The sequence below is a fragment of the Glycine max genome, chromosome 14 (genome assembly GCF_000004515.6).
Source record: "Glycine max cultivar Williams 82 chromosome 14, Glycine_max_v4.0, whole genome shotgun sequence".
Classification (NCBI taxonomy): Eukaryota; Viridiplantae; Streptophyta; class Magnoliopsida; order Fabales; family Fabaceae; genus Glycine; species Glycine max.
In genome coordinates, this window is record NC_038250.2 from 30,914,292 (window position 1) to 30,940,083 (window position 25,792).

The following is a 25,792-nucleotide window of genomic DNA, read 5'->3' on the forward strand; positions in this document are numbered from 1 at the left end:
ATTTCTTATTTTGAATGAATAATTATCTTAAAAAAATAAATAGGATAAAGTTTCTTAAGTTTATACAAAAGTAAATTACATATACTCATCAAGTTATTTTAATTAATTTTTAGTTTTTTTAACAAGTTTACAAATATTTGATCAAATAAAAGTGTTTGAAAAACGATTTTTTTTATTGACTTATAAGATTTGCTTTTAAACATAACTTAAATTTAGGACTATTATTTTTATTTTTATTTTCAATAAAATAATAAAATTTATCATTTATCATTTTATTTGGTATTAAATTATTTATTTTGATAAAATTCCTCCTTATCATTTTGTTAACTAAAAATTTATTTTTCAAATTGGTTTACCTAAAATTTTATTTTGTTAAATAACTACCTAAAAATTATTTGTTTCAATTTACTACACATAATTAGTTTAGTCTCATTTCATTATATGGCGTGATAGACAGAATATCAAGTTTAATTATTGACACGTTGTTGTCACATTATTGAAGGTGAGATGATAATGTAATAATGAGATTGTGGATGATAAGACGTAATAATGTGATATTTTATCTACTGCATCATCAAATCGAAGATGATTATTTGTAAGTAATAAAATAAAATTATTTTTAGACTGCATTGATATAGTTTTGAAGTCTCATTTTTAGTTTTATTTTATTAAGTGATATTGATATAGTTTTGAAGGTTTGTATCTCGACGTCATTACTGTAACTACGTTGGCATTTGCTACCCTTGTCGGTTACTACTGCAAACGTAACTGAAACAGACTGCGATCAATATTCAAAGTCTTGATTCCCGTTATTTTGATCCGAGCCTGGTCAGTCATCCTTGAAAGTCAATAACACTTGTTCACCGAACTTAGATACAAAAATTAAATCAATAAATAACAAAAATCTTTAGACTTAATTCGTTATATCAATATCGGGTGACATAATACACGAATTAAATAATACAATTTGTACATCGACGTCAAGGTTGTATGCCGGCCTTTGCTAGCGCAACTACGTACAAAAGTGACTGCGATCAATATTCAAAAGTCTGAGTTGAAGTACGTCGATAGGAGGATATATATCTGGTCAGTCTTCCTCAAACTTTAGTAGGAATTTTAATAAAGTAACAATAGAGCAATTGATTTAAAATGTGATTCGTTACGATCGTAACATAAATATATTTTGAGTCATCGCAACATAGGAGCATATAGCACACCGCTCTCCAAGATAGATTGATATGCATGGCAAAGGGCACAAAACCCTTGTGGGTGTTGAGTAACTTTCTAATTTGTGATCTCCCCCTTCCAATGGAGTTAGTGATGAAACACTTGCAACTGCGGCGGGTGCTAATGGTCGCATTAGCCCTGGTAGTAGTAGCTGTTGCACCTCATCAAACACTTTCTGCCACTACACCAAAACAAGCCCTACCTGGCTGCAAATCCACTTGTGGAGATATCGAAATTCCATATCCATTCGGTATAGGCAACTCGTCTACGCCGGATCACCGATCCTGTTTCTTGGAGCCCAAGTTTAAACTTACTTGCAACAACTCCAGATTGATAGCGGGTAACATCACAGTTTCAAACATAAGCATCCTAGCTCACCAAATGGACGTATGGTTTTTCGTCGCAAAGGTTTGCAACGGAACAAACAGCACGATCCCCTGGCTGGGAACAGGCTATTTCAGCATCTCTAGCAAGGACAACAAATTACTAACTGTTGGTACCCATAGTTATGGATACGTCAACAGTTATTTCAACGGGGAGTCATATTCAACAGGGTGCTTAACGAGCACTCACGGCAACACAAGGAAGATCCAAAACGGTACGTGCTCGGGTATAGGGTGTTGCCAGGTGGATATTCCTACAGGGATGAGAAACATCACTGTACGTGCAGAATTTCTCGATAATGCAACGCAAAATTGGGGAAACTGCAGCTATTCCTTTGTTGTCAAGAATGGCTTTTATAATTTTTCTACCACTCATCTACGTAGTCTGACATACAAAACGCTTCCCTTGGTTCTTGATTGGACCATAGGAGACCGAAACTGCAAAGCAGCCAAGAAAAAAGACGACTATGCATGCAGGAACAATAGCGATTGCGATGACAAGGATTCTGGCTATGGTTATCGATGCAGATGTAATCATGGCTACCATGGAAACCCATACCTTCCAGATGGCTGCACAGGTAATTAATTTATTCCTCAAAATCAAAACATCTATTTATCTACTTTGAATATATTTAATTTTAGCAACAATCACAGACCATGCATTTTTCTTTCTTATATAAATATAAATGAAAAATAATTGTTAAAATAACGTTATAAACAGAAATAATCACATCCATATTATATATTTTCCTTTTTTTAGGTTTAATTAATTATTCAGCCTTTATACCTACACTATCTTTTTGTTTTAGCCTCTCTACCTAAAAACGTTTCAGCCCCTGTACGAAACAATTTTTTTTTATTTTTATATTTGGGTCCTTGTTTATTTTTTGACGATTTAAAAACATAAAAAATAGAGATATTAGAGTCAAACATAAAAAAAATGCATGTATAGATATTAAAACATAGAATTTTTAGGTACACAAGCTAAAATGAAAAAGTTGACTCAAATATAAAAACTAAATGATTAAATAATTTTTTTGGGTACATTATATGGATAAATTTTTCTAGAAGCACTTTAAAAAAATTTAAATATGAAAAATGTGTTTTTCCATGAGTTGAAATTAATTTTATCTTTATTAATTAATTTATAAATGTTTTTTTAGAGAAGTTATATAAGAAAATTTATACATATTAACTAATATTTAACTAATAAAAAATTAATTTTAACTAATAAAAAAATTATTTCATTTTTTTATTTTTTTTCATAGAAGTATTTCTAATTAAGAAACTTATCCAAACAAACAGTAAATAGTTACACTTTTGGTTTGATTTGAAATATATGTGGATATGGATGGGTGGGTTCACATGTGCTTGTGGGTGGTTGTACACGTGTGTACGTGTGTGTTAATTTAACAATGGTTAAAATATCATCTTAACTTGCTTAGTATATTTATAATTTGATTATTTTTTATTTATTAAGTTCATGGAAATTTTAGTTTATTATATAATAAGCATTTTCAACGGTGTTAGATCTAAAAGTTAGTTCCGGTTTTCCTCTCACTACTTTTCATCATAATATCATGTTTGTCCTTCTTCGATCTTCATCTTCTTATTTATATGTTTATTAATTAGAATATTTAAGCACATCTTAATTATTTGATTTATATTCTTCACTTTAAATTTATCCTTATTTAACTTTAATTTATATTCTTCACTTTATATATATATATATATATATATATATATATATATATATATATATATATATATATATATATGACACACATATATATAGATATACTCTCATACTTATACTTTGGTATGTCATAGTGATTATTGTTCTCACTAGTAATACAATTTTATTTCATAATGTATATTTTGTTTATCCCTACTTCTTTATACTCTTTTTACATACTTTTTCCTATGTCACTCGATGTATATTTTGTTTCCCCCACCCTCCTTATAAGATTTTTATAAAAAAATAGATCTGAGTAGAAAAATAATGCCTTTTGTGCCTTAAAGAAAGAAAAAAATGTAGATAATTAATAATAAACAACAAGCTAATTTTATCGACACCACCCTACCACCTAGAGAGATGTTTTTATTAGACTAAAATTATAATTTTGGTCTCCCTATGATTTTAAATCCATAATTTTGATCTCCTATTTCTAAATCGAGATTGTAATAACCCAATCATTACATGGAACTATGAACAATCTCAGCGAAAATTTTTATTTAAATTCATTTAAAACTTTTTTATTAATTTAATTGTGAAAGTATTTGTAAACTTTTTACATTTCAAAGGTCAAAGTTAAAACACATGATATCTAGATTAGATATCACATTATATGTAAACAATTGAATAAACTATGTTCCTTATGGCACTCCATCATAACATAATCATATATAACAACTCAAATTTCATGAAAACATTAATATAACATAAACAACCCTAAAGATAAGCCACCTAAACTCTAAGCTAGTCAACACTGTATATAATGCTAAAAAGGAAAATGGAAATGAAAATCACGTCTTCACGTCTAGGTACACATATCCATAAAGTGTTTGAAAGACATGAGGTCACCAAAAAGCCATTTGCTCCCCATGTCCGTCAGATAAAAGATCATCACATATACGAACTATATATGCAACAACACAAGGGTAAGATTACCAAAAAACAGCATACTAAAGCAGTTTACAACTTAACAGTTAAAGCATAAACAAACACCATCATATACATATAGAACATAATATTCAGAAATCATACTTAAGACATATATCTTAGAAATTCATATAATAGGGCATCTCATTATAATCATCAGTTCATCAACCATCACATGCAAGATTCAACCATCATCATCAGTCAATCAATCATCATCACCATGATTCATCCATCAAACATCAGTGAATCAATCAATTAACCTAAGCACATCCCTCAACATTGTTGGACTCTATGATCTGACCATTCAGAGAGACCTAGATTAATCTGTAGAGGAAGTGTTATTTATCGAAAATGGATAATGGCTTACCTCGATTAGACTTGCAAAGACCTTAACCTCTCTAGGAGTTCGCCCACTCATCCATCCTATAGGCCTTTTCACTGTTAGCCACCAGCGACAACCTCCAACCCTAGGTTGAGGGCTTTTTGCACGCCTACTCACAATAACAACAATTAAACTTGGATTTCTTGAGGTTTAAGTTACAACACCTTCGTACCCACATCTTACTCATGGTTGGTCTCAAAGATTCAAGTTTCACCATTGACAACAATCCCTCCCACATACACTGAAAAGTCACTAAACTTCTTGGGAAGTAGTTCTCACCACTCGACACGTCATTTGAAGTCAAAACCTAGGGATAGTACTTGGGAAGATACCCCACTAAGTAAAACCCCTCCAGTTGCTTTAGTGAGGCGGAGTTTTAGTGTGGAACTTAGCCTCCCAAGTGTACCATTTTCATTTCAACAAAAACCTTCCCAAAGACCCTAGCTAACCCTTCCAACACATATGAATGGTTAGAAGGAAAGATTATTTCACTACAAGAAAAACTAGATTTAATGGGAGTTTGTTAATAAGTGTTTTTGAACGCCAGGGAACGCCAGGGAACGCATGAACTTATCAAGGGTTTAGTAACCCTAGTTAAGTAAATGTGGTTATTCTTTAAATTGTAGATAATTCCTGCCAGTTTTAAATTAACCTAGTTTTGTTCATTTATTTTTAATATTTAATTTCTTTTAAAATTTCCCTATTTGTTTTTAGTTCCCTCTGTCTTTTAGTTGAACACATTTTGCCTTTCTGACTCCTATCTTTTACTCTTTACGTTTCTTGTTTCCTTACTCTCTCTTTACCTTTCTCATTTCCTCACTGTCATCACAATTATATGTGTCTCATTATCTGACTTTGTTTGTTTCTCTTTCTCGACTCTAATTAGTATGTAGCACCCCAATCACCTTTATGGTCATCAATTATTTGTTCTCTTTCTCGACCCTAATCAGTAAAGAACGCTCTAATCACCTCTATGGCCAAAAATCCCAGCGAGAAACCCTCTAACAATTTTATCAAGGATCAATTTCGTCATGGTCAACTAGGCCACACTCTTCGATTTCATTATAGTTAGTTATCTTTTCTTTTTTCTTACCATTTTTTATATTTTAGTTTTTGGATTGAGGGTTAGGGTTTCATAATTGGGGATTTTATGACCTTATTATTCTCCTTTTCACACTCAGGCTTTCCTTAAGCACACCCATCCCCCTAACACACATCAAGGCTTAACTGCTCAGGCCAAAACTCACTAAAATTCACTAAACACACACAAACTTAAGCACAACATCACCACATAAATAGTTAGTTTACTTCAATCACTTGGTTTAAATTTAATTACACTTGATAATTAATTAAAACCACTTAATCAAACATTATGAAAAATACGATGTTACAATACTCCCTTATAAGAAAAATTTCATCCTAAAAAATTTCTTATGAAGAAAATATCATAAGCACCGATCAAGCACACAACTACTTCGCTTTCTGAAGGTCTTGATCTTTCCTCCTTTGTCTCTTATCTGGTCAAGTCGCCCCTTTCTGTCGAGTGCTTCACCCAAATTCCCCAACCTTAATCCTCCTAGATAGAATGTTCCTAACCAATTTTCCATCTTACCAATATCGTGTAACTCTTTTTGCATAAAACCAAGATCTTTACTATAAACCTTCTTATTTTTTGAAAACATGAATTTAAAACAACTGTAAGAAGGTGAAAACTTTTTTTCATAATGCATACAAATCCTTTTTTTTTCAAAACACAAGATGAGTGAACTTAAACCTGCAACAAGATGTTTAACAAATATCTCAAAATGTTTTTTCCAAAAACATAGGAAAGGTAGGTCATTCCTATGGGTTATAATGAAGGTTCCCTCTAGGGTTCATAACTCTATGCACTATAATCATCACCATGTTACTCACATCATAGGGTCTTGCCCAAGACAAGATTCTCTCCCTTTTGATCGCAATTTCTACTAAGGTTTCCATCCTCACACGAAAACATATATACCAACTCTTACCAAGGTAGAAGATCTTAACTTAAGAAACTACCAGGTTCTAACAATCACTCGGAGCGCTGACTCCTCTTATCACTGACTACTAGGGAAGGTCAACATGCTTACTTTCTAGACTACTCCTCTAAAGGAGTCATCTTGTTATTGACTTCAAAATCTAGTACTAGAGGCTAAGGATAAAAGTCCTAAAAGGTTCTAACCTAGTTTGGTTAAAACATGGGTTTCGACATCATCTCACAACTATGTGTGTTCTTGACAAGAGTATCTAATACGATTTTTGGAACACAACCACAACCTACTAATATACTAACAAATGAATCCCCTAAAAGATGAAAACATGAAGATACAACTGAGGAACGAAAACATAAAAAGTTCTTCGAAATGAAATATATGCAAAAATGAAGGATGATGAGTTTTAAATGAAACCATGAATCCTTATTAAACCCTTCAACATCCATGCTATAACCAAAGAAATATGGCGGTAAAGGTTGAAGAAAGACATTACCACATTTGGAAAAACAAGTTCAAATGGACAAACTTTTACTTTCAAGAACAACTTTGAAATCAATTTCGTATTTGAGAAAATGAAATCCCAAAACTAAAGAAAATTTTGCAAAGGATGTCAATTTTTTTTTTCAAAAATTGATTTCCACCAATGAGGAAGTAATAAAACTTGCCATTGGGAAAAGGAAATCACCAAAATGTTTTTCCATTTTTAGAAATAAGTCCTAAAAGATTTCATGGAAAAAGATCACATGCATCACAACTAAATTTTTATATTGACAAGTGGTTAAAGGTAATGTAAAGAGAACAAAGAAACCATAAGGTAACAACTTCATAAAAGGATTTTCAAACATATAGGGTTATTAAACATAATCATGCATCAAGAGATCTAGTTTGTTTTTGCATAAAGGAGATAAGAAAACCAAGTGAAATACATTGCAATTGAATTAATAAAACCAACAAACTTGAAAAACAAAAAGCTATCATTGAAAGAAAACACAACAACCTAACATAAATGGACAAGAAGTTTAAACATTAAAACCTTTACAAAACAATTTGAGTAGATAAGGTTAAAAGAAATATCTTCATTTTTAAAGAAGACACTTTAGACAACATCAAGCAAGTTAAAACATGTTTACATAAGGAGACACAACAATTATTCAAAAAACAAGACTTATAAATCCAAATCCTTTGTAAAATCACTTTGGGTGAAATGGTACAACACCATCTTCATTTCCAAAAGAAAACCAATTCCAAACTACGTCAAACATGTTAAAACACTGAACAAGACAAATAGAAATTCTTAAAAGCATCGTAGGTTATATAAAAAAGGAAATCTCATCAAGCACATAGTATTGACCTAAGGATTACTAGCCTTAACACATCCTATTTGAGATAAGTTCTTAGTCTAGAGAATCTCAGTCTCACTCAATTCTTCGCAATTCGTCTGACCAATACGTCAAATTCTCGAGGATTTTCGCACAAAGAATTGTGACAACCTCTATCTCGCTATAATTCTCTAACAAGGCGAACTAATTAGGGATCATAGTGAAATTGCACAAGCATACTTGCTGAATACAATTATTCTCCCCTAGGAATAATTGTACTCAACGTACAACAAACATCATACCAATGATCTTCTTAGAGAATCAATTAAAAATGGTTCAACAACTAGCAATCATTCTCTCACAAAAATAATTTCACAACACCCAACAAAAGAGACTAAGGACATATTTTTCAATAAGTATGTCATACAACATTGTCTCCCACCTTCAATGCCCAAACATGATTTTGAAGTGATCAATCTCACAATTGCATTGTAGCCACTTCTAGTGAACTAGAAAACACAACCAAAGGATTTTCTAACTCTAGTTAGAGATCCAACACCCAACTAAGACCCCCAAAATGTCATACTTAACTCTTGGAAAGGTACCCATAACAAAACAAACAATCAAAGCTATGCAACAAAAGACATAACAGACCTATTCCCTATAGGTTTGTTCCCAAAAGATATGATCGTCTCTGATATCATAAATGCAATGACCCATCGCCATTACATGAAACTATGAATTATCTCAAGTAGAAGACTTTATTTTAATTCATTTAAAACTCTTTTATTAATTTAATTACAAAAGTACTTGTAAAAATTTTGCATTTCGAAGCCCAAAACTAAAATGCACGATATATAGATAAGACATCACATGATATGTAAACAAATGAATAAACTATGTGCCTTATGGCACTCCATCACAACATAACCTATACAACATCAGAGTAGCTCAAATCTCATCAAAACATGCATATAAGATAAACAACTCAATAAAGATAAATCACCTAAATTCTGAGTAAGTCAAAATTGTATATAATGCTAAAATGGAAACAAGAAATGAAAATCATGTCTTCAAGTCTAAGTACGCATATCCATGAAATCTTTGAAAACACGGGGTCACCTCCTAATTATCTGCTCCATGTATGTTAGATACAACATCATCACAAGCATAAACCACATATGCAACAACATAAGGGTAAGCTTACGAAAAACAAACATACTAAAATAATATACAACTTAAAAATTAAACCATAAACAAGCACCACCATATACATGTAGAACGTAATATTTAAAAGTCATACTTAAGGCATAAAATATACAAAATCATATAACAGAGCATGTCATAATAATCATCAATTCATCAACCATCACATCCAGATTCAATAATCATACAACACCATCATGATCATTCAACCAATCATTATCACCATGATTCATCCATCCAACATCATCATCATTAGTCCATCAATCATCAATACCAAAGATAGAATTTACTCCATGGAGATTTACACTACATGAGCAATTAACCTAAGCACATCCCTTAACACAATTGCACTCTTTTATTTGACCATTCTATGAGGCCCAAATTAATCCAATGGAGGAAGTATGGTTTTATCAAAAATGGATGAGCGTGGTTAGTAGCTTACCTCAACAAGGCTTGTAAAGATCTTAACCTATCTAGGAGTTCACCTATCTATTCATTCTATAGGCCCTTTCACCATTAACCACCACCGACATTCTCCAGCCCTAGGTTGAGGGCCTTTTTAGCATCCCCTAACTTACATGTCTACTCACAACTACAACTAAACTTGGATTCCTTGAGGTTTAAGATACAACACCTTCATACCTACCATCCTACTCATGGTCGGTCTCAAAGATTCAAGTTTAACCATCAACAACAATCCATCCCATATACACTGAAAAAGTCACTAAACCCTCTTGGAATAGCCCGACGCCATCTCTTCCGAAATGCAAGAATCTTGTCCTAGCATCTCGTTTCTTCCTTTGACAAATCATTATCAACGACATATTAGGCATTGGCCTCGTCTCGATAATGGTCTTCGATCCAGTACAAAGGAAACTTCGCCGCATTCTACTCCCTACTATTAGAGGTAATCCCTACAATGTTAAAAATAAGGGACCATGAAGTCTTGGTTGGACAGACCCAAAAATACTTATCCTTATAGACTTTATATGAACTTTGGAAAATCTCAGAGATTTTGCGACCATTCGCCGACCTTAAGAGCAGGGCAACCCTTTCTTTTCATAGTTCAACAGGTATGGGACGAAGAAAAAGCTAAAAAAATATGAGAACACTCAAGTCCTAACCATTGAGATAATTTCTCAAAGGCAAGGATGATACCCCAACTGTTGGGATACAATTAAGATGGGCAAACTTGATAAAAATTCAAGAGGGTAACTTGAAAAGGAGTAAAAAGAAGTTGGAGACCAAGGTCTTCAAAGTACATCTTGTACATTGGAAGGAAATCCTCAAAATTAAATGACAGCAATTCACTCCTCAAGGTACGATCTAGAACTTCGATAGGATGACCAACTAACAAAGATAGATCTTGATGGATTAGCAAGTGCACCAATTCGTCTCAAGTAATAAAGTTAAAACAAAAGTCCGAGTGTCGAATCCATAGAAACTTTGTTTGTACTTAAGTTGATGAATATTTTATTATTAAAAGAAGTTAAAGAAAATTGACTTCAAAAGGTTACGAAAAAAAAATAATTTAAATTGGCAGAAAATTAAATCAAATAAGAGAAGAAATTAAACAAGAACTTAAATTGATTAATTAAAGGCAGAAAAATTAGAGAACCCAATAATATTGTAGAAGTAAATTCAAAAGATGAGAATGTTGGAAACTTAACCTACTAGAACTACTCTTTGATGTAATGTTAATGATTTTTCTCTATTTATAATTATTCCAATTTACACCTGCATCTACTAGAACACAATCATGATTTCAAATAACTTCCCTGAAATAAAAACAAACCATAACATAATTGCATTTGGATAGATGGACAAAACAATAACTATTACAATTGAGTGAACCCATGTCTCTAACTAACAACGTTGAGTTCCGTTCTACAAGTGAAACACATACTATACAAAGAGCCAAACAAAAAACAACCACTTTAACATGTACTAAATAAATAAAAAAAGATCATGGGTAAAATTTTAAAAGGTTTAAATACGTTTTTACTCCTTTAGAGTTGAGTAATTTATTTTTTAATCCTCCAAATTCAAAGTTATTTTTTTAGTCCTTGAAATTCATAAAATATTTTTTTAGATCTTCTGCACAACACAAATCAAACATGGAATAAGAAATTTGCAATTTGTGACTTTTGATCGTCATGTTTGATTTTCTATTTTACATTTTATAGTACACTTCTAGTGGTTAAAAACTATCATAATCAACTCAATAAAAAATTAAAAATCCATTAGTCCCTTTAAGAATTGCTTTAATTTTTTTTATTGACTTGATTTTGACAATTTCAAACCACCAATCATACTTTAAAATATAAAATAGAAAATCAATTATGGTGGTAAAAATGCAAAAAATTGTGAACCTCCTATTTCTTATTTGACTCACACTTTGCAAAAGGATAAAAAAGAACATTTTGTGGATTATAGGGACTAAAAAAAGAAACTTCACATATGAAACACTAAAAAAATGACTCACATTTGAGAACTAAAAATATATTTAAGCCAATCTAAAATATAGAAAGCAAAGAATTAGTTTAATTAGTATTGTTGTGCTATACTAAAACGATTAGACTTGAATATTTAAAACACAAATCGTATCATATATCAGAATATTTTAGTTAGCTCAGTGCCTCAGTGGTAGTTGCACCCATTTTATTACCTTAAGAAATTAAGTAACCTACCACAAAACCTTTTCACTAGTAAGTTCTCTGTTATTTCTGTATGGGATTTGCAGACATTGACGAATGTAAGACCGCAAACCATACCTGCATAAGTAATAAAAATTGTCGCAACACCATCGGAAATTACACATGTTTCTGTCGTAAGTGGCAAACGGGAAATGGAAGAAAGGAAGGAGGTTGTCGCATACATACCATGGTAGTCATTGGTAAGCAACTAAGCACATCTAATTTACATCATATGTTTGTACTCTTTTCTTGCATGTATCTCTATTAGAAGAACTACAGAGGCTGTGTTTACAAACACGTTGAAATCACATTCAATGGGAAAATTTCAGGTTCCGATGCAAAAATGCCAAAGCAACCTGGGTGTTGCTTTTGCGTTGCTTTGCCTTTAAGGCTTCCACATATTAGATGATATAAAGTTACAAATTTAGATAAATCAATATATTTGAATTCAGTTTGTTAGATTAGAATGCACCTAATGATAAGCATATTGTTAAGTATCAACTTGCTTCTAGATAATTACATTTAGCTATAATACAAATAAATTGATTTATCTAAATGTATAACTTAATTATATCTAATATCACAAACCCACACTAAAGCATGCAACATATTTTTAATGCAGGAGCAGGAGTAGGATTTCTTATTCTATTTGGGGGGACTGCCATGACGTACTTAATATACCAGAAAAGGAAACTTGCCAAACTAAAAGAAAAGTTCTTTCAGCAGAATGGCGGTTTGATTTTGCTAAGAAAACTTTCTAGAAGAGAAGACACTTCCCAAACTACTCAAGTTTTCAAAGAAGAACAGCTAAAGAAGGCCACCAACAACTTTGATGAGAGCTCAATCATTGGGAAAGGAGGTTATGGTACAGTTTTCAAAGGATTTCTAGCAGATAGAAACAGAACTGTAGCTATCAAGAAGTCCAGAATAATTGATGAGAGCCAAAAGGAACAATTCATTAATGAGGTGATTGTTCTATCCCAAATCAATCATAGGAATGTGGTCAAACTCTTGGGATGCTGTTTAGAGACAGAAATTCCTTTACTGGTTTATGAATTTGTTCAAAATGGTACCCTATACGAATTTATACACACTGAAAGAATGGTAAATAATGGAACTTGGAAAACTCGTCTAAGGATAGCAGCTGAGGCAGCCGGAGCTCTATGGTATTTGCACTCTGCAGCCTCAATAGCCATTATCCACAGAGATGTGAAGACTGCTAACATTCTCTTGGATGACACTTACACCGCCAAAGTGTCTGATTTTGGAGCTTCAAGATTGGTTCCACTTGATCAAACTGAATTAGCCACAATGGTGCAAGGAACTTTTGGCTATCTGGATCCGGAGTACATGCTTACAAGCCAACTAACTGAGAAAAGTGATGTCTACAGCTTTGGGGTAGTGCTTGTAGAGCTACTGACAGGGGAGAAACCTCTTTCTTTTAGCAGGCCAGAAGAGGAAAGAAGTCTCGCTAACCACTTTCTATCATGCTTGAAAGAGGATCGCCTGATTGATGTTCTTCAATTTGGCCTTCTGAATGAAGAAAATAAAAAGGAGATCATGGAAGTCACTGTTCTTGCTGCAAACTGCTTAAGACTCAATGGGGAGGAAAGACCCAGCATGAAGGAAGTGGCAATGGAGTTGGAGGCAATAAGGCAAATGGAGAAACACCCATGGATCAATAGAGAGAAAAATCTGGAGGAGACTCAATACTTGCTTCATGATGCACCATCCAAGATTTATGAACATCGTGATAGCAGCAGCCTTCAATATAATGGCTATGACAGCATCAGGGATCATGTACTAATTGCCTTGGATAATGGAAGATGATATGGTGACACGGCAGCATGCACTGCATTTCGCTTTTTATGAAAATTCTACAACTTTTGTAATCTTTATGAAACTATCTTTATTGTTTTCATGTGTATGTATATATGTATGTAGGAATATATATGTATGTATTTGTGTGTATTCTAGAATGTTATGCAGATAAGTTAGGAGAATGTAGCCTTAATAATCTTTCTTAGAACACAAAGCAAAAAATTGCTTAGGTAGTCAAACTTCAACCATGATGCATTAACAGATGGTAAGTCTAGGCTTCTTATACATAGTGCTCTCAATTCCTAAATTCTATCTAGTTACATTCGTGTCACGTATTCACACACACATACTAGAGTCTTTCCTACACAAGTCTAACAACTTTCTAGTAGTCTTTCCTCTTAACTGTATAACAGTATCAGTTAGATTAGTTAGATTGGTTAGGGTAGTTAGCTTTCGGTTATAACAACCATGCATCACATGTATATAAGCTTCCACCATTGATGAATAACAAGTGAGCTGAAGCTGATCATTTTCTCTAAGTTGTTCAGAACTCTCTTCTTCCCTTATGATTTCATGTATCATTAATATGGTATCAGAGCTCTTCTAGTGAAGAGTTCTGCTGCGCATTCGTTCCTCCTTCCACTACCCACAGAAATCCACCATGAATGAAACATCCATCAACAACATGGAGAGTTATCTCTACCTCCATCCGAGCAAGAACCCGGCCACTGCCCTCATTTCCCCAATCCTAGATTCGACCAACTACCACTCATGGAGCAGGTCCATGGTCACTGCATTAAGTGCCAAGAACAAAGTAGAGTTCATAGATGGCAGCGCACCTGGACCTCTGAAAATAGATAGAATGCATGGAGCGTGGCGTCGATGTAACAATATGGTTGTCTCGTGGATAGTTCACTCGGTGGCCACCTCCATACGTCAACCTATACTTTGGATGGACAAAGCCGAAGAAATCTGGCGCAATCTGAAATCAAGATATTCACAGGGTGATCTTCTGCGCATATTCGACCTTCAGCAAGAAGCTTCAACGATGAAACAAGGCTCACTCACAGTGACTGAGTATTTCACTCGTCTACGCGTGATTTGGGATGAGATTGAGAACTTTAGACCCGATCCCATCTGTTCCTGTAATATCAGGTGTTCCTGCAACGCATTCACCATTATCGCACAACGGAAGCTCGAGGATAGAGCCATGCAGTTCCTACGAGGCTTGAACGAACAATATGCTAATATTCGTTCTCATGTTCTCCTCATGGATCCCATACCCGCTATCTCCAAAATATTCTCCTATGTAGCTCAACAGGAAAGGCAACTACTGGGTAACACCGGACCAGGTATTAACTTCGAACCCAAAGATATCTCTATTAACGCTGCTAAGACCGTTTGTGATTTCTGTGGACGCATTGGTCATGTGGAAAGTGCGTGCTATAAGAAGCATGGAGTACCCTCTAATCATGATGCAAGAAATAAGAGTAATGGAAGAAAAGCATGTACTCACTGCGGCAAGATAGGACATACTGTAGATGTCTGTTATCGGAAACACGGGTACCCGCCGGGATACAAGCCTTACAGTGGAAGGACCACCGTGAACAACGTAGTGGCAGTTGAAAGCAAAGCCACTGATGATCAAGCTCAGCATCACGAGTCTCATGAGTTTGTTCGCTTCTCCCCTGAGCAGTACAAGGCACTTCTTGCCTTAATCCAGGAGCCATCCGCAGGGAACACGACACTCACTCAACCCAGACAGGTGGCTTCAATCTCATCATGCATCGACAATACTCCAACAAACCCAGGTATGTCTCTTTCTTTCAAAGCGTCTCTCACCTCCTGGATATTAGATTCAGGGGCTACAGATCACGTAACCTGCTCCCTGCACAATCTTCATTCCCATAAACGAATCAATCCAATCACAGTGAAACTCCCGAACGTTCAATATGTTCATGCAACTCACTCAAGAACTGTCCAGCTCTCGTCCAACATAACCTTACACGATGTTCTTTACATACCCTCTTTCACATTCAACCTTATTTCGATATCAAAGCTTGTGTCTTCTATTAATTGTGAATTAATTTTTTCTTCCACATCATGTGTACTGCAGGAAATGAACAACCATATGAAGATTGGTATAGTTGAAGCAAAGCATGGTCTCTATCACCTGATACCTAACCAGTTGACCACCAAAGTCATGAACTCTACTATCACTCATCCTCGATGCAATGTAATTCCCATAGATCTTTGGCATTTTAGGTTAGGTCACCCATCAGCTGAAAGGATACAATGTATGAAACCTACTATCCTCTTCTAAGAAATAATAAGAACTTTGTTTGCAACACATGTCATTATGTGAAGCACAAGAAAATGCCTTTTTCTCTTAGTAATTCACATGCATCTCATGTTTTCGATTTGCTTCATATGGATATATGGGGTCCGTGTTCTAAACCATCAATGCATGGGCATAAATATTTCTTGACCATTGTCGACGATTGTTCACGCTGCACATGGGTACATCTCATGAAATCTAAAGCTGAAACACGACAGGTCATTATAAATTTCATTACATTCATTGAAACACAATACAATGGCAAAGTTAAAATCATCAGAAGTGACAATGGAATTGAGTTCTTCATGCATCATTATTATGCATCAAAGGGAATCATACACCAAACAACATGTGTTGAAACCCCAGAACAAAACGGTATCGTAGAACGAAAGCATCAGCATCTACTCAATATCACACGCGCACTCTTATTTCAGGCGAGTCTACCACCTAGCTTCTGGTGTTACGCCTTGCCACATGCCACATACCTAATTAATTGCATCCCCACACCATACTTGCATAACATTTCACCTTACGAAAAGCTACATAAGCATCCATGCGACATCTCTAACCTTCGTGTTTTCAGGTGTCTGTGCTACATTAATACGCTCAAAGCAAATCGGCAAAAGCTTGATGCTAGGGCACACCCATGCATCTTCATTGGTTTTAAAATGCATACGAAAGGATATCTTGTATATGATTTGCATTCTAATGATGTTACCGTATCTAGAAATGTCACGTTTTATGAGGATCATTTTCCTTACTATTCTGAAACCCAGCATATAAACTCAGAACATTCAGCTCCCTCTCCGGGACCCTTTTTCGGCAAGAGCCTTGACCCACAAATAGAAAATCGCTCATCACAACCTACGATATCAGTACCGTCATCCAATGAACCTTCAAATGAGCAACCTCTTCCACATCTTAGGCGATCCACAAAAGCCAAAAACACCCCAACATATCTCCAAGACTATCATAGAGACCTTGCTTCATCTACACCAAATACTTCAGCGGTCGTTCGTTACCCACTTAGTTCCGTGCTTTCATATTCACGTTTGTCTCCTGCACACAGGAATTTCGTCATGAGCATTTCCTCAACAGCAGAACCTACCTAATATGCCGAAGCTTCTCGCCATGACTGCTGGATTAAGGCAATGAAGGTCGAGTTACAGGCTCTCCAGACGAACAACACATGGAGACTCACACCTCTTCCTCCTCACAAGACAACTATTGGGTGTAGGTGGATATACAAAATCAAGTATCGGGCAGATGGATCCATAGAGAGGCACAAGGCGCGATTAGTTGCAAAGGGGTACACCCAAATGGAGGGGTTGGATTACCTTGACACGTTCTCTCCGGTAGCAAAGCTCACCACGGTGCGCCTTCTTCTTGCGATAGTTGCACTCAACCAGTGGCATTTACGGCAGCTGGACGTCAACAATGCGTTCTTCCATGGAGAACTTGACGAAGAGGTGTATATGCAAATACCTCCAGGACTTTCGGTTGACAATCCACAGCTTGTGTGTCGTCTTCAACGGTCCCTTTACGGACTCAAACAAGCCAGCAGACAATGGTTCATGAAGTTATCGAGCTTCTTAAGCTCTCATGGGTTTCAACAGTCGAATGCAGATCACTCCCTCTTCTTGCGCTTCATCGGAGACATCACTACCATACTCCTAGTATACGTGGATGATATCATCCTCACGGGAAACAACATAGCTGAAATACAAACTATGATCACCCTCCTGGATCGCGAGTTCAGAATCAAGGATCTTGAGGATTTAAAGTTCTTTCTTGGGCTCGAAATCGCACGCACCTCTAAAGGAATCCATCTATGTCAACGTAAGTATACATTGGATATTTTGAGTGATTCAGGAATGCTAGGTTGCAAGCCCAATTCAACACCAATGGATTACTCCACAAAGCTACAAGCAGATTCAGGAAGTCTTCTTTCAGCCGAGTCTTCTTCTTCCTATAGAAGATTGATAGGCAAACTCATATACCTTACCAACACACGACCCGATATAACATACGTAGTCCAGCAACTCAGCCAGTACATGGCCACTCCCACCAATGCTCATCTTCAAGCCGCTTTTCGCATCCTCCGATACCTCAAGGGTACACCAGGTTCAGGACTCTTCTTCGTTGCCGCAGGCACTCCACAACTCCGAGCATTCAGTGACTCGGATTGGGCAGGATGCAAAGACTCAAGGAAGTCCACTACGGGTTACTTAGTTTACTTTGGTTCTTCTGTTGTCTCTTGGCAATCAAAGAAGCAATCAACTGTATCACGCAGCTCCTCCAAAGCTGAATATCGCGCTCTCGCTTCCACTACTTGCGAGCTACAATGACTGACTTTTCTGCTTCAGGACTTTCGCGCCACACTCATTCAACCAGCAACCTTAAACTACGACAATCAGTCAGCAATTCAAATAGCCACTAATCCCGTTTTCCATGAACTAACCAAACACATTGAGATAGATTGCCATATTGTCCGACAGAAGCTTAACTCAGGTCTCATAAAACTCTTTCCGATTTCATCATCCCTGCAACTCGCAGATATATTCACTAAGGCCCTTTCACTCGGCATTTTTCAGCACCTTTGTAACAAGCTGGGAATGATGAATATCCATTCCCAGCTTGAGGGGGGCTCTTAACTGTATAACAGTATCAGTTAGATTAGTTAGATTGGTTAGGGTAGTTAGCTTTCGGTTATAACAACCATGCATCACATGTATATAAGCTTCCACCATTGATGAATAACAAGTGAGCTGAAGCTGATCATCTTCTCTAAGTTGTTCAGAACTCTCTTCTTCCCTTATGATTTCATGTATCATTAATATTTCCTTTCCTAACTGACTCCGAATTATAAGCTATTGATGTTTTGTCCAAACAGATAAACATTGGTTTAGTATTTTAAGCATATCTGGAGTTGTAAAGGTCAAAACGACATGAGACCAACATCTAAATTTCAAGGACAAATTTCTCTACTACTTTCAAGAAGACAACTAGAGTCAAATCTGCCACTTGGAAGGTTGAATAGCTCATGGACAGAGGCGGTTGGGAAAAAGAAGGATATAAGTTTTGGTTAACATAAATCTACAATATATGTTCCTTTAGGTTGCATGTCAATAATTTAATATTTTACGAATTACCATATGAATGGGTCATGATGAGCGACGTAGATGGAAAGAAAGGAAACTGAACCTAATTGAATGACTGAGACACTGAGCACTCTTTTAATTAAGACTCTTTCTAGTTCAGAGAAAGACAGTTCCCCGCCAAGTTCTTATAGATGCAATCACTGATGGAGATTGGAGAATGTGTTTAACGACTCAATAGTATTAATTCTTTTTTTTTTTTTTAATAAAAATAGGTATCAAGAATTAATTTGGTTGTAATTAAATAAAGGTATACTAGTTTGTGTTGTTAGTATTTTTCTTTCCATGATATGTTGACGGATTGTTTGTATCCTACGTCAATTTGATCATCTTAGAGGATATTATTTTCTAAGTCTTGATCCGGTGCTTGGCATGCATAAAATCTAAATGTCATTGTGCTTTTGAGTTGTTGGGATGATGCCGTTCCATTAACCCTTTCATTGTTAAATATAACATTGTTTTTTCAGCATTTGATATTATCGAAGTTTAGCTAGCAGTATTTCAAGTCAGTTGGGATCTCATACACTTTCAGAGTTGAAATTCAAAGTGTTTTAAACTATGCTTCATGGTTACAGAAACCAAGAATAGAGACTTGTTATAAACTTCGTATTTTATTTTGTTTTTAGGTGCAAGAAGTCCACCAATTATTTGTCTTTGGGTTTGTTTGTATTATTCTCACTTGCGAAATTAATAAATAGAATCACATAGCAATAGGGGAGGAGAATGATCATTGATTTTGCTTCGCTAGATATGACAATCAGACAAGGGTTTCACACATGTTTATGTGCTCCTGGGACGTGCATGTAACTCACTATAAATTGAGAATTGAGCAATGAAAACAAGTTAATTATGCCATGAATTAGCAAAAACCGTTGATTAGAAGCTTAAACAATTAGTCAATCCAGACATACATACATACGCACAAAGTAGAATACATACATACATACTAAGTGCATATATAGCATACTAGAATACATACGTACACACAAATACACACTCATGAAAACAATTAAATGGATTTTTCATAAAGATTCAAAAGGTTGTAACAGAACTTTGATATAAAATGGAGTGTATGATGCCAAGGCATCATCTTCCATCACCCAAAGAAGGTAGTACTTGATCCCTAATGCTGTCATACTCTTGATGGCTGCTGCTATCACCAGGCTCGGAAACGATAGATGATACCTTGTGAACCAAGTAATCAGACTCCTTTAGATTTGCGTCTGTATTAATCCACTGATGCATCTCCAACTCCATTGCCACTTCCTTCATGCTAGGTCTTTCCTCCCCTTTAACTCTCAAGCACTTTGCAGCAAGAAAAGCAACCTTCTTAATCTCCTTTTCATTTTCTTCATTCAAAATGCCATCTTGAAGAACATCAAACAGGCAATCCTCTTTCAAGCAAGATAGAAAGTGGTTAGCAAGACTTCTTTTCTCTTCAGGCCTGCCAAAAGAATAAGGTTTCTCCCCTGTTAACAGCTCTACAAGCACTGCCCCAAAGCTATAGACATCACTTTTCTCCGTTAGTTGGCTGGTTTGCATGTACTCTGGGTCCAAGTAACCAATCGTTCCTTGCACTATTGTGGCTAATTCAGTTTGATCAAGTGGAACCAATTTTGAAGCTCCAAAATCAGATACTTTGGCAGTGTAAGTGTCATCCAACAGTACGTTAGCAGTCTTCACATCTCGGTGGATAATGGGTATTGAGGCTTCTGAATGCAGATATGCTAGAGCTCCAGCTGCCTCTGCTGCTATCCTTACACGGGTTTTCCAAGTTGCATCATTTACCTTTCTTTCGGTGTGTATAAAATCAAAAAGGGTACCATTGTTAACAAATTCATAAACCAGTAAAGGAACTTCTGTCTCTAAACAACATCCCAGTAGTTTGACCACATTTCTATGATTGATTTGTGATAGAACAATCACCTCGTTAACAAATTGTTCATTTTGGCTCTTATCAACTATTTTGGACTTCTTGATAGCAACAATTCTGTTATCTGCTAGATGTCCTTTGAAAACTGTACCAAAACCTCCTTTGCCAATGATTAAGCTCTCGTCAAAGTTGTTGGTGGCCTTCTTTAGTTCTTGTTTTGTGAAAATTTGAATTTGGGAGTTTTCTCTTGTAGAGAGTTTCTGTAGTAAAATGGAACCACCATTCTGCTGAAAGTATTTCTCTCTAAGTTTGATGAGTTTCCTTTTCTGGTATGTCAAGTACAATGAAGTAGTCCCCACAAATAGAATAACAATTCCTGCTGCTACTCCTGCAGTCAGAATAAGTCAAACACAAGTATTCTTGAATTGTTCTTTGAACTATGTTTGTTTCGTTGATAAACTTTTCAATATAGACTTCTAAGTGAAAAGATTTAAAAAATTAAATTAAATTTCTTTCATAACTGAAAATTAACTTATGTAATTTGGCTTTAAAAAAAGTTAAAAGAATATATATATATATATATAATACTGAAGTTGATTTTTATTTTTGATAGAAATTCAATTCATTTTATCTTTTGATTTTCTTCCCCAATAAATACTTATTAAAAATATAAGTTAAATATGACTCTAATCTTTGTAGCCTAATTGGATGTGCTCAGTTGCTTACCTATGACTACCTTGGTAACAACATCTTGTTGGTGGCACCCTTCTCCCTTTGTTCCATTTCCGGATTGCCCCTTCGGACAGAAACATATGTAGGATCCATTGGTGTTCAGACAATTTTTTTCACTTATGCATGCATGATTGCCTATCTTACATTCGTCAACGTCTGCAAATCCCAAATAGAAGCAACGAAGAACTTACTAAAGTGAAATTGTTTTGTGGTAGGTTACTAAATTTCTAAAGGCAATAAAAACGATGTAACTAAAGGAGCTAACTAAATTCCTAATATGGGTCTTTTGATAACATATATAGGAACAATAATTAATTAATCAAACTGACAAAATAAAATTAATAAATGCTGGTACATATATGATTGCAAAAGTTATATATAGGTATATATATTAACCCTCCTCCTGAAGTTAGCTTGCAGCTCTCAGCTGAAGCTGTTAGCTAGCATAGCTTTTTTGAGAGGGATGTAGTTCTCTTTCTTTGTTTTCTTCCCATATCAAATATTTTTTTTAGGTTTTAGGGGATAAATTGTCTGTGCAGCTACGATTACATCTGCACGAGTAACCATAATCAGTGTCCGACTGTCTGTGTTGTCGGTAGATATTGTTCCTACAAGGGTAGAGCAAATTATATGAAGGAGAACAAATAGAGAGGTTAATGTTTAGCATAATTAATTACCTTTGCAACCATCGGGATGGTATGGGTTTCCTTCAAAGCCTTCTTTACATTTGCATCGGTAACCATATCCCGAGTCCACACAATCGCTATTATTTCTGCACGCATAGTCGAGTTTACCCTTGGAAATGCCACATGTCTGGTTTCCAACAGTCCAATCTACGACAAAGGGTGCTTTATTGAACGGGAGTCCTTTTAAATGATCCATCGAGAAAGTATAGTTGCCATTTTTCACCACAAAGGAATAGCTGCATTTGTTGAAGTCGGAAGAGGAATTGAAATTGTTATAGGTGAATGTTTGTAAACTAATGTTCTTCATTCCAGGTGGTATATCGATCTGGCAACATCCAATTCCGGTACATTTTCCATCTCTCTGCATGTTTCGCACGCTCTCTCTGCTGTCACATCTTGTCAAGCACCCCATTGAAGATTTGGTGCCGTCGCGATAGCTGTTGAGGTAGCCGTAAGTGTCGCACCCTACGCTGACGAACTTGTTGTCCTCGCTAGAAATGGCGAAAGCCGGAGTTGTGAGAGTAGCTTCATTACCTTCTGTTTCTACTCCGCCAGCAGATTTTTTTTTGCAAACCTTCGAGACGAAGAAAAGCATGTCCATTTTACCGTCGAGGGTTATGTTCAGAATTTGGACGTTACCGTTTCCGTGATATAAAGTGGAATCTCTGCAAGTGAGTTCCAATGGGTCCTCCAAGAAACAATTCTCACCGGTGACGGAAGAGTTGCCCATGCCAAATGGATACGGAATTTGTGAAACGCTTCCGCAAGAGTTCGAGCAGCCAGGCAGGGCTTGGTCAGCTGCTTCTGCTAGAGCAATCAGCAACAGCATGGTAAGTTGCATTGGCATGGCCTTCAATCCCATTGCTTAATTTTCTTTTGCTCGATTATCACTCACAACTCGCGCTTCCTAGTGGCTTGAGGGTTTATTTATAAATTATAAACTAGAAATCTTTGTGTTTCTTTGTTTACAGTGTTTACTTGAGGAGGACTGAACAGTGACCAAGATGCTGGCACAGCGAATGCGATTAAGATATAAAAACATAGACAGCGTTAGCCTTGCAGAACTAAGAGGCATTGATAAGAGGAAGAAAGTGAGATTACATATAGACAGTCATAAGCATGACCAAACTAAGAAGCACTGATAGGAGGAAGAATTGAGCAAGGAGAGAGACAATAGAACCACTTGCTTAAACCATCTGTCAACTCTTTGAATATAAAATATTATTTGAATTTAACTTTAAAAAAGTCATTTTCTTTTTCCAAACTCTTATTCCTAACTTTATTTTCTCTACTCGCTCACTCAGCTTTCTGTCAAGTCTATCGTCCTCTCCTTTCTTATCTTTCTCAACTTTTTTCTTACTTTTTTATCTTTCTCAACTTTTCAGTTTTTTCCTTCTCATTTATCTCTACATAGTATATTGGATTCTTATCTGATCCATTAATTTCTTTGAGCTGGTTAATTGTTTTAATATTGCGTGTCTATAAACATGCGAAAATCCATTAAAACGACTACGATTATACCTTCATATGTTAGTGGCACAACGCACAACGGCGGTAAAATGTTTCACCAAGAGGATCCATCGGAATGCGGTGGTAAAATGTTGGCTTACAATATACTTCCCTTCTTACGCCCTACATGTGGCCCATGTTTTTAAATAACCGGGCCTTTTTAAACTGTTATATTCCGTATTTCTTATCAAAATTAAATTTTAAAGAGCAAATTACATCTACCTCTACCTCCTCCTCATTTGGGATTTCTTATACCTACAACCCCTCATTATTAAAAATTTACGCAAATCTCTCTTAATTTTTATAATTTTATTACAGATACACACCTATAATTTAACGGTGTTGTTTCTGTTAGCTAAAAGTCATCACACGTCATACATATACTTATTTAATAAACAAAATTTAGACAAAATTATCCTCATCTTCCTTAGTCCATTTATTAAAAGCATGGAGCTTTTTTGAAACCAAAATCTCAAACAAAATCCAATTCTCTTCTAAAGCACTATTCATTCATCTAACACAAACCCAACAATATGTGATATAAAAAATGGGAGAAATAACACGATAAAAAAATTGAGTGTAAAAAAATAACTTCCAGATTCATTAATTCTTAATCTTAAAATCTTTAACTCCAAAATAAATTTTTGACCGTTAGGGTTCGTTGATTCTTAAACAGTACATTATTCATAAATTCTAAATAAGCATATCCATCAATTCCAAAGTTATTAGTCCCTGTAGCTTTTGCATTTAACGTAAAGAAAACAAATGGACTTTGAAACCTTTTTTTTGTTTCTCCCCCACCATTCCTAAAACATCACGGCCACTATTGAAGGAGTGGAGGGCGACGTTGGTGAGGCAAGATCTGCAAATTTTCCGGTTTCCCCTTTGTCCTTTAGATATGTTTCCCTTTTGGCTTTTCTCTACCGTAATCCATCCGATATCCCCTTTTCTCCTTTAGATCTGAAAAACCACATGCATTGTCACGTTCTAACACAGGTGAGGACGAGCAACGCCATAATGACGGTGGCGAGCGTAGCCAGGATAGGGCGGTCGTCGAGCACGCGAGGAAGGAGGTTGGGTGAGGTCGACGAAGCTCCACTTAGTGTCGCTCTGCAGCAGATCCGGGTGGCCCGACAGCGAGTCAGGTGTGTCTGGTGGTGGAAGAGTGCGGGATTAGGGATTGGGACGTGAGAGGTTTGAAGGGTGGGAAGAGATTAAGTGAGAATGGCCCCTTTTGACATTTCACTTAAAATTAATACTGTTACTTGACGGAGTTGGCCCATGGAAACAAAAGTAATGCAATTTAACGGAAATGATGCAGTGTAATAAGTCAAGGCAAGAGAAGCAGGTGTAATTTGCTCTAAATTAAATGAAATTTAGATTTCAATCTTTTACTTTGAACTTCTAAGTGTCAATGGTCGAATAGGTTTGGCTGTCTTGGGATGTTAAGGGATGGCAAATCTTAAAATAAATGAAAAGTTATGTTATTGTTATAAATAAAAGATATACCAATTATTAGAATAATTGTAAAATTCTTTTTTACATTTATTGCAAACATATTAATTTCATGTGTAATATGCATCGTAACAATTGTAATAACCACAACCGTGTGACCGTGACTAAGAAAAATTCTCTTGTATCTAAGAAAGATTTTCTTCATGGTATTTTAGCATTAGTTGTTCATTTTGACCTTGAGTTGCAACAAATGAATGTAAAAATAATATTTCTTAATGGTGATTTAGAGGAGAAGGTTTATATGAAATAATTTGAAGGCTTCTCCTT

The 25,792-nt window shown here is 35.5% G+C and overlaps 2 protein-coding genes across 3 annotated transcripts; one reads left to right on the forward strand and one right to left on the reverse strand.

The window, feature by feature from the left end:
- The first annotated feature begins 1,042 nt into the window (after nucleotides 1–1,042).
- LOC100778914 (putative wall-associated receptor kinase-like 16) lies at nucleotides 1,043–13,999 on the forward strand. 2 transcript variants are annotated; one of them, XM_014766634.2, is made up of 3 exons: nucleotides 1,044–2,188; nucleotides 11,941–12,093; nucleotides 12,516–13,999. In XM_014766634.2, the coding sequence occupies exons 1-3, from the start codon at nucleotides 1,243–1,245 to the stop codon at nucleotides 13,721–13,723; spliced, it is 2,307 nt and encodes a 768-aa protein (XP_014622120.1). In that variant the 5' UTR covers nucleotides 1,044–1,242; the 3' UTR covers nucleotides 13,724–13,999. The 2 variants fall into 2 exon arrangements, with proteins under 2 accessions (XP_040865023.1, XP_014622120.1); XM_041009089.1 differs by lacking the exon at nucleotides 11,941–12,093 and having other exon boundaries at nucleotides 1,043–2,188.
- Nucleotides 14,000–20,035: 6,036 nt separating this feature from the next.
- LOC100779983 (putative wall-associated receptor kinase-like 16) lies at nucleotides 20,036–23,957 on the reverse strand. Its single transcript, XM_003545630.5, has 3 exons — nucleotides 22,493–23,957; nucleotides 21,810–21,971; nucleotides 20,036–21,471 (listed from the first exon to the last, which is right to left on the reverse strand). Exons 1-3 carry the CDS (start codon nucleotides 23,361–23,363, stop codon nucleotides 20,297–20,299), a joined length of 2,208 nt encoding a protein of 735 aa, XP_003545678.1. The 5' UTR covers nucleotides 23,364–23,957; the 3' UTR covers nucleotides 20,036–20,296.
- Between the last annotated feature and the right edge of the window lie 1,835 nt (nucleotides 23,958–25,792).

Bases quoted from the DNA above. Each gene is read 5' to 3' on its own strand.
- LOC100778914 (XM_014766634.2), top strand. From the start codon at position 1,243: ATGGCAAAGGGCACAAAACCCTTGTGGGTGTTGAGTAACTTTCTAATT. The intron at 2,189-11,940 runs GTAATTAATTTA...TGGGATTTGCAG, and splicing joins CCTTCCAGATGGCTGCACAG to ACATTGACGAATGTAAGACC. The intron at 12,094-12,515 runs GTAAGCAACTAA...TTTTTAATGCAG, and splicing joins ACATACCATGGTAGTCATTG to GAGCAGGAGTAGGATTTCTT.
- LOC100779983 (XM_003545630.5), bottom strand. From the start codon at position 23,363: ATGGGATTGAAGGCCATGCCAATGCAACTTACCATGCTGTTGCTGATT. The intron at 21,972-22,492 runs GTAATTAATTAT...TGGGATTTGCAG, and splicing joins CCATCCCGATGGTTGCAAAG to ACGTTGACGAATGTAAGATA. The intron at 21,472-21,809 runs GTAAGCAACTGA...TTCTGACTGCAG, and splicing joins TGTTACCAAGGTAGTCATAG to GAGTAGCAGCAGGAATTGTT.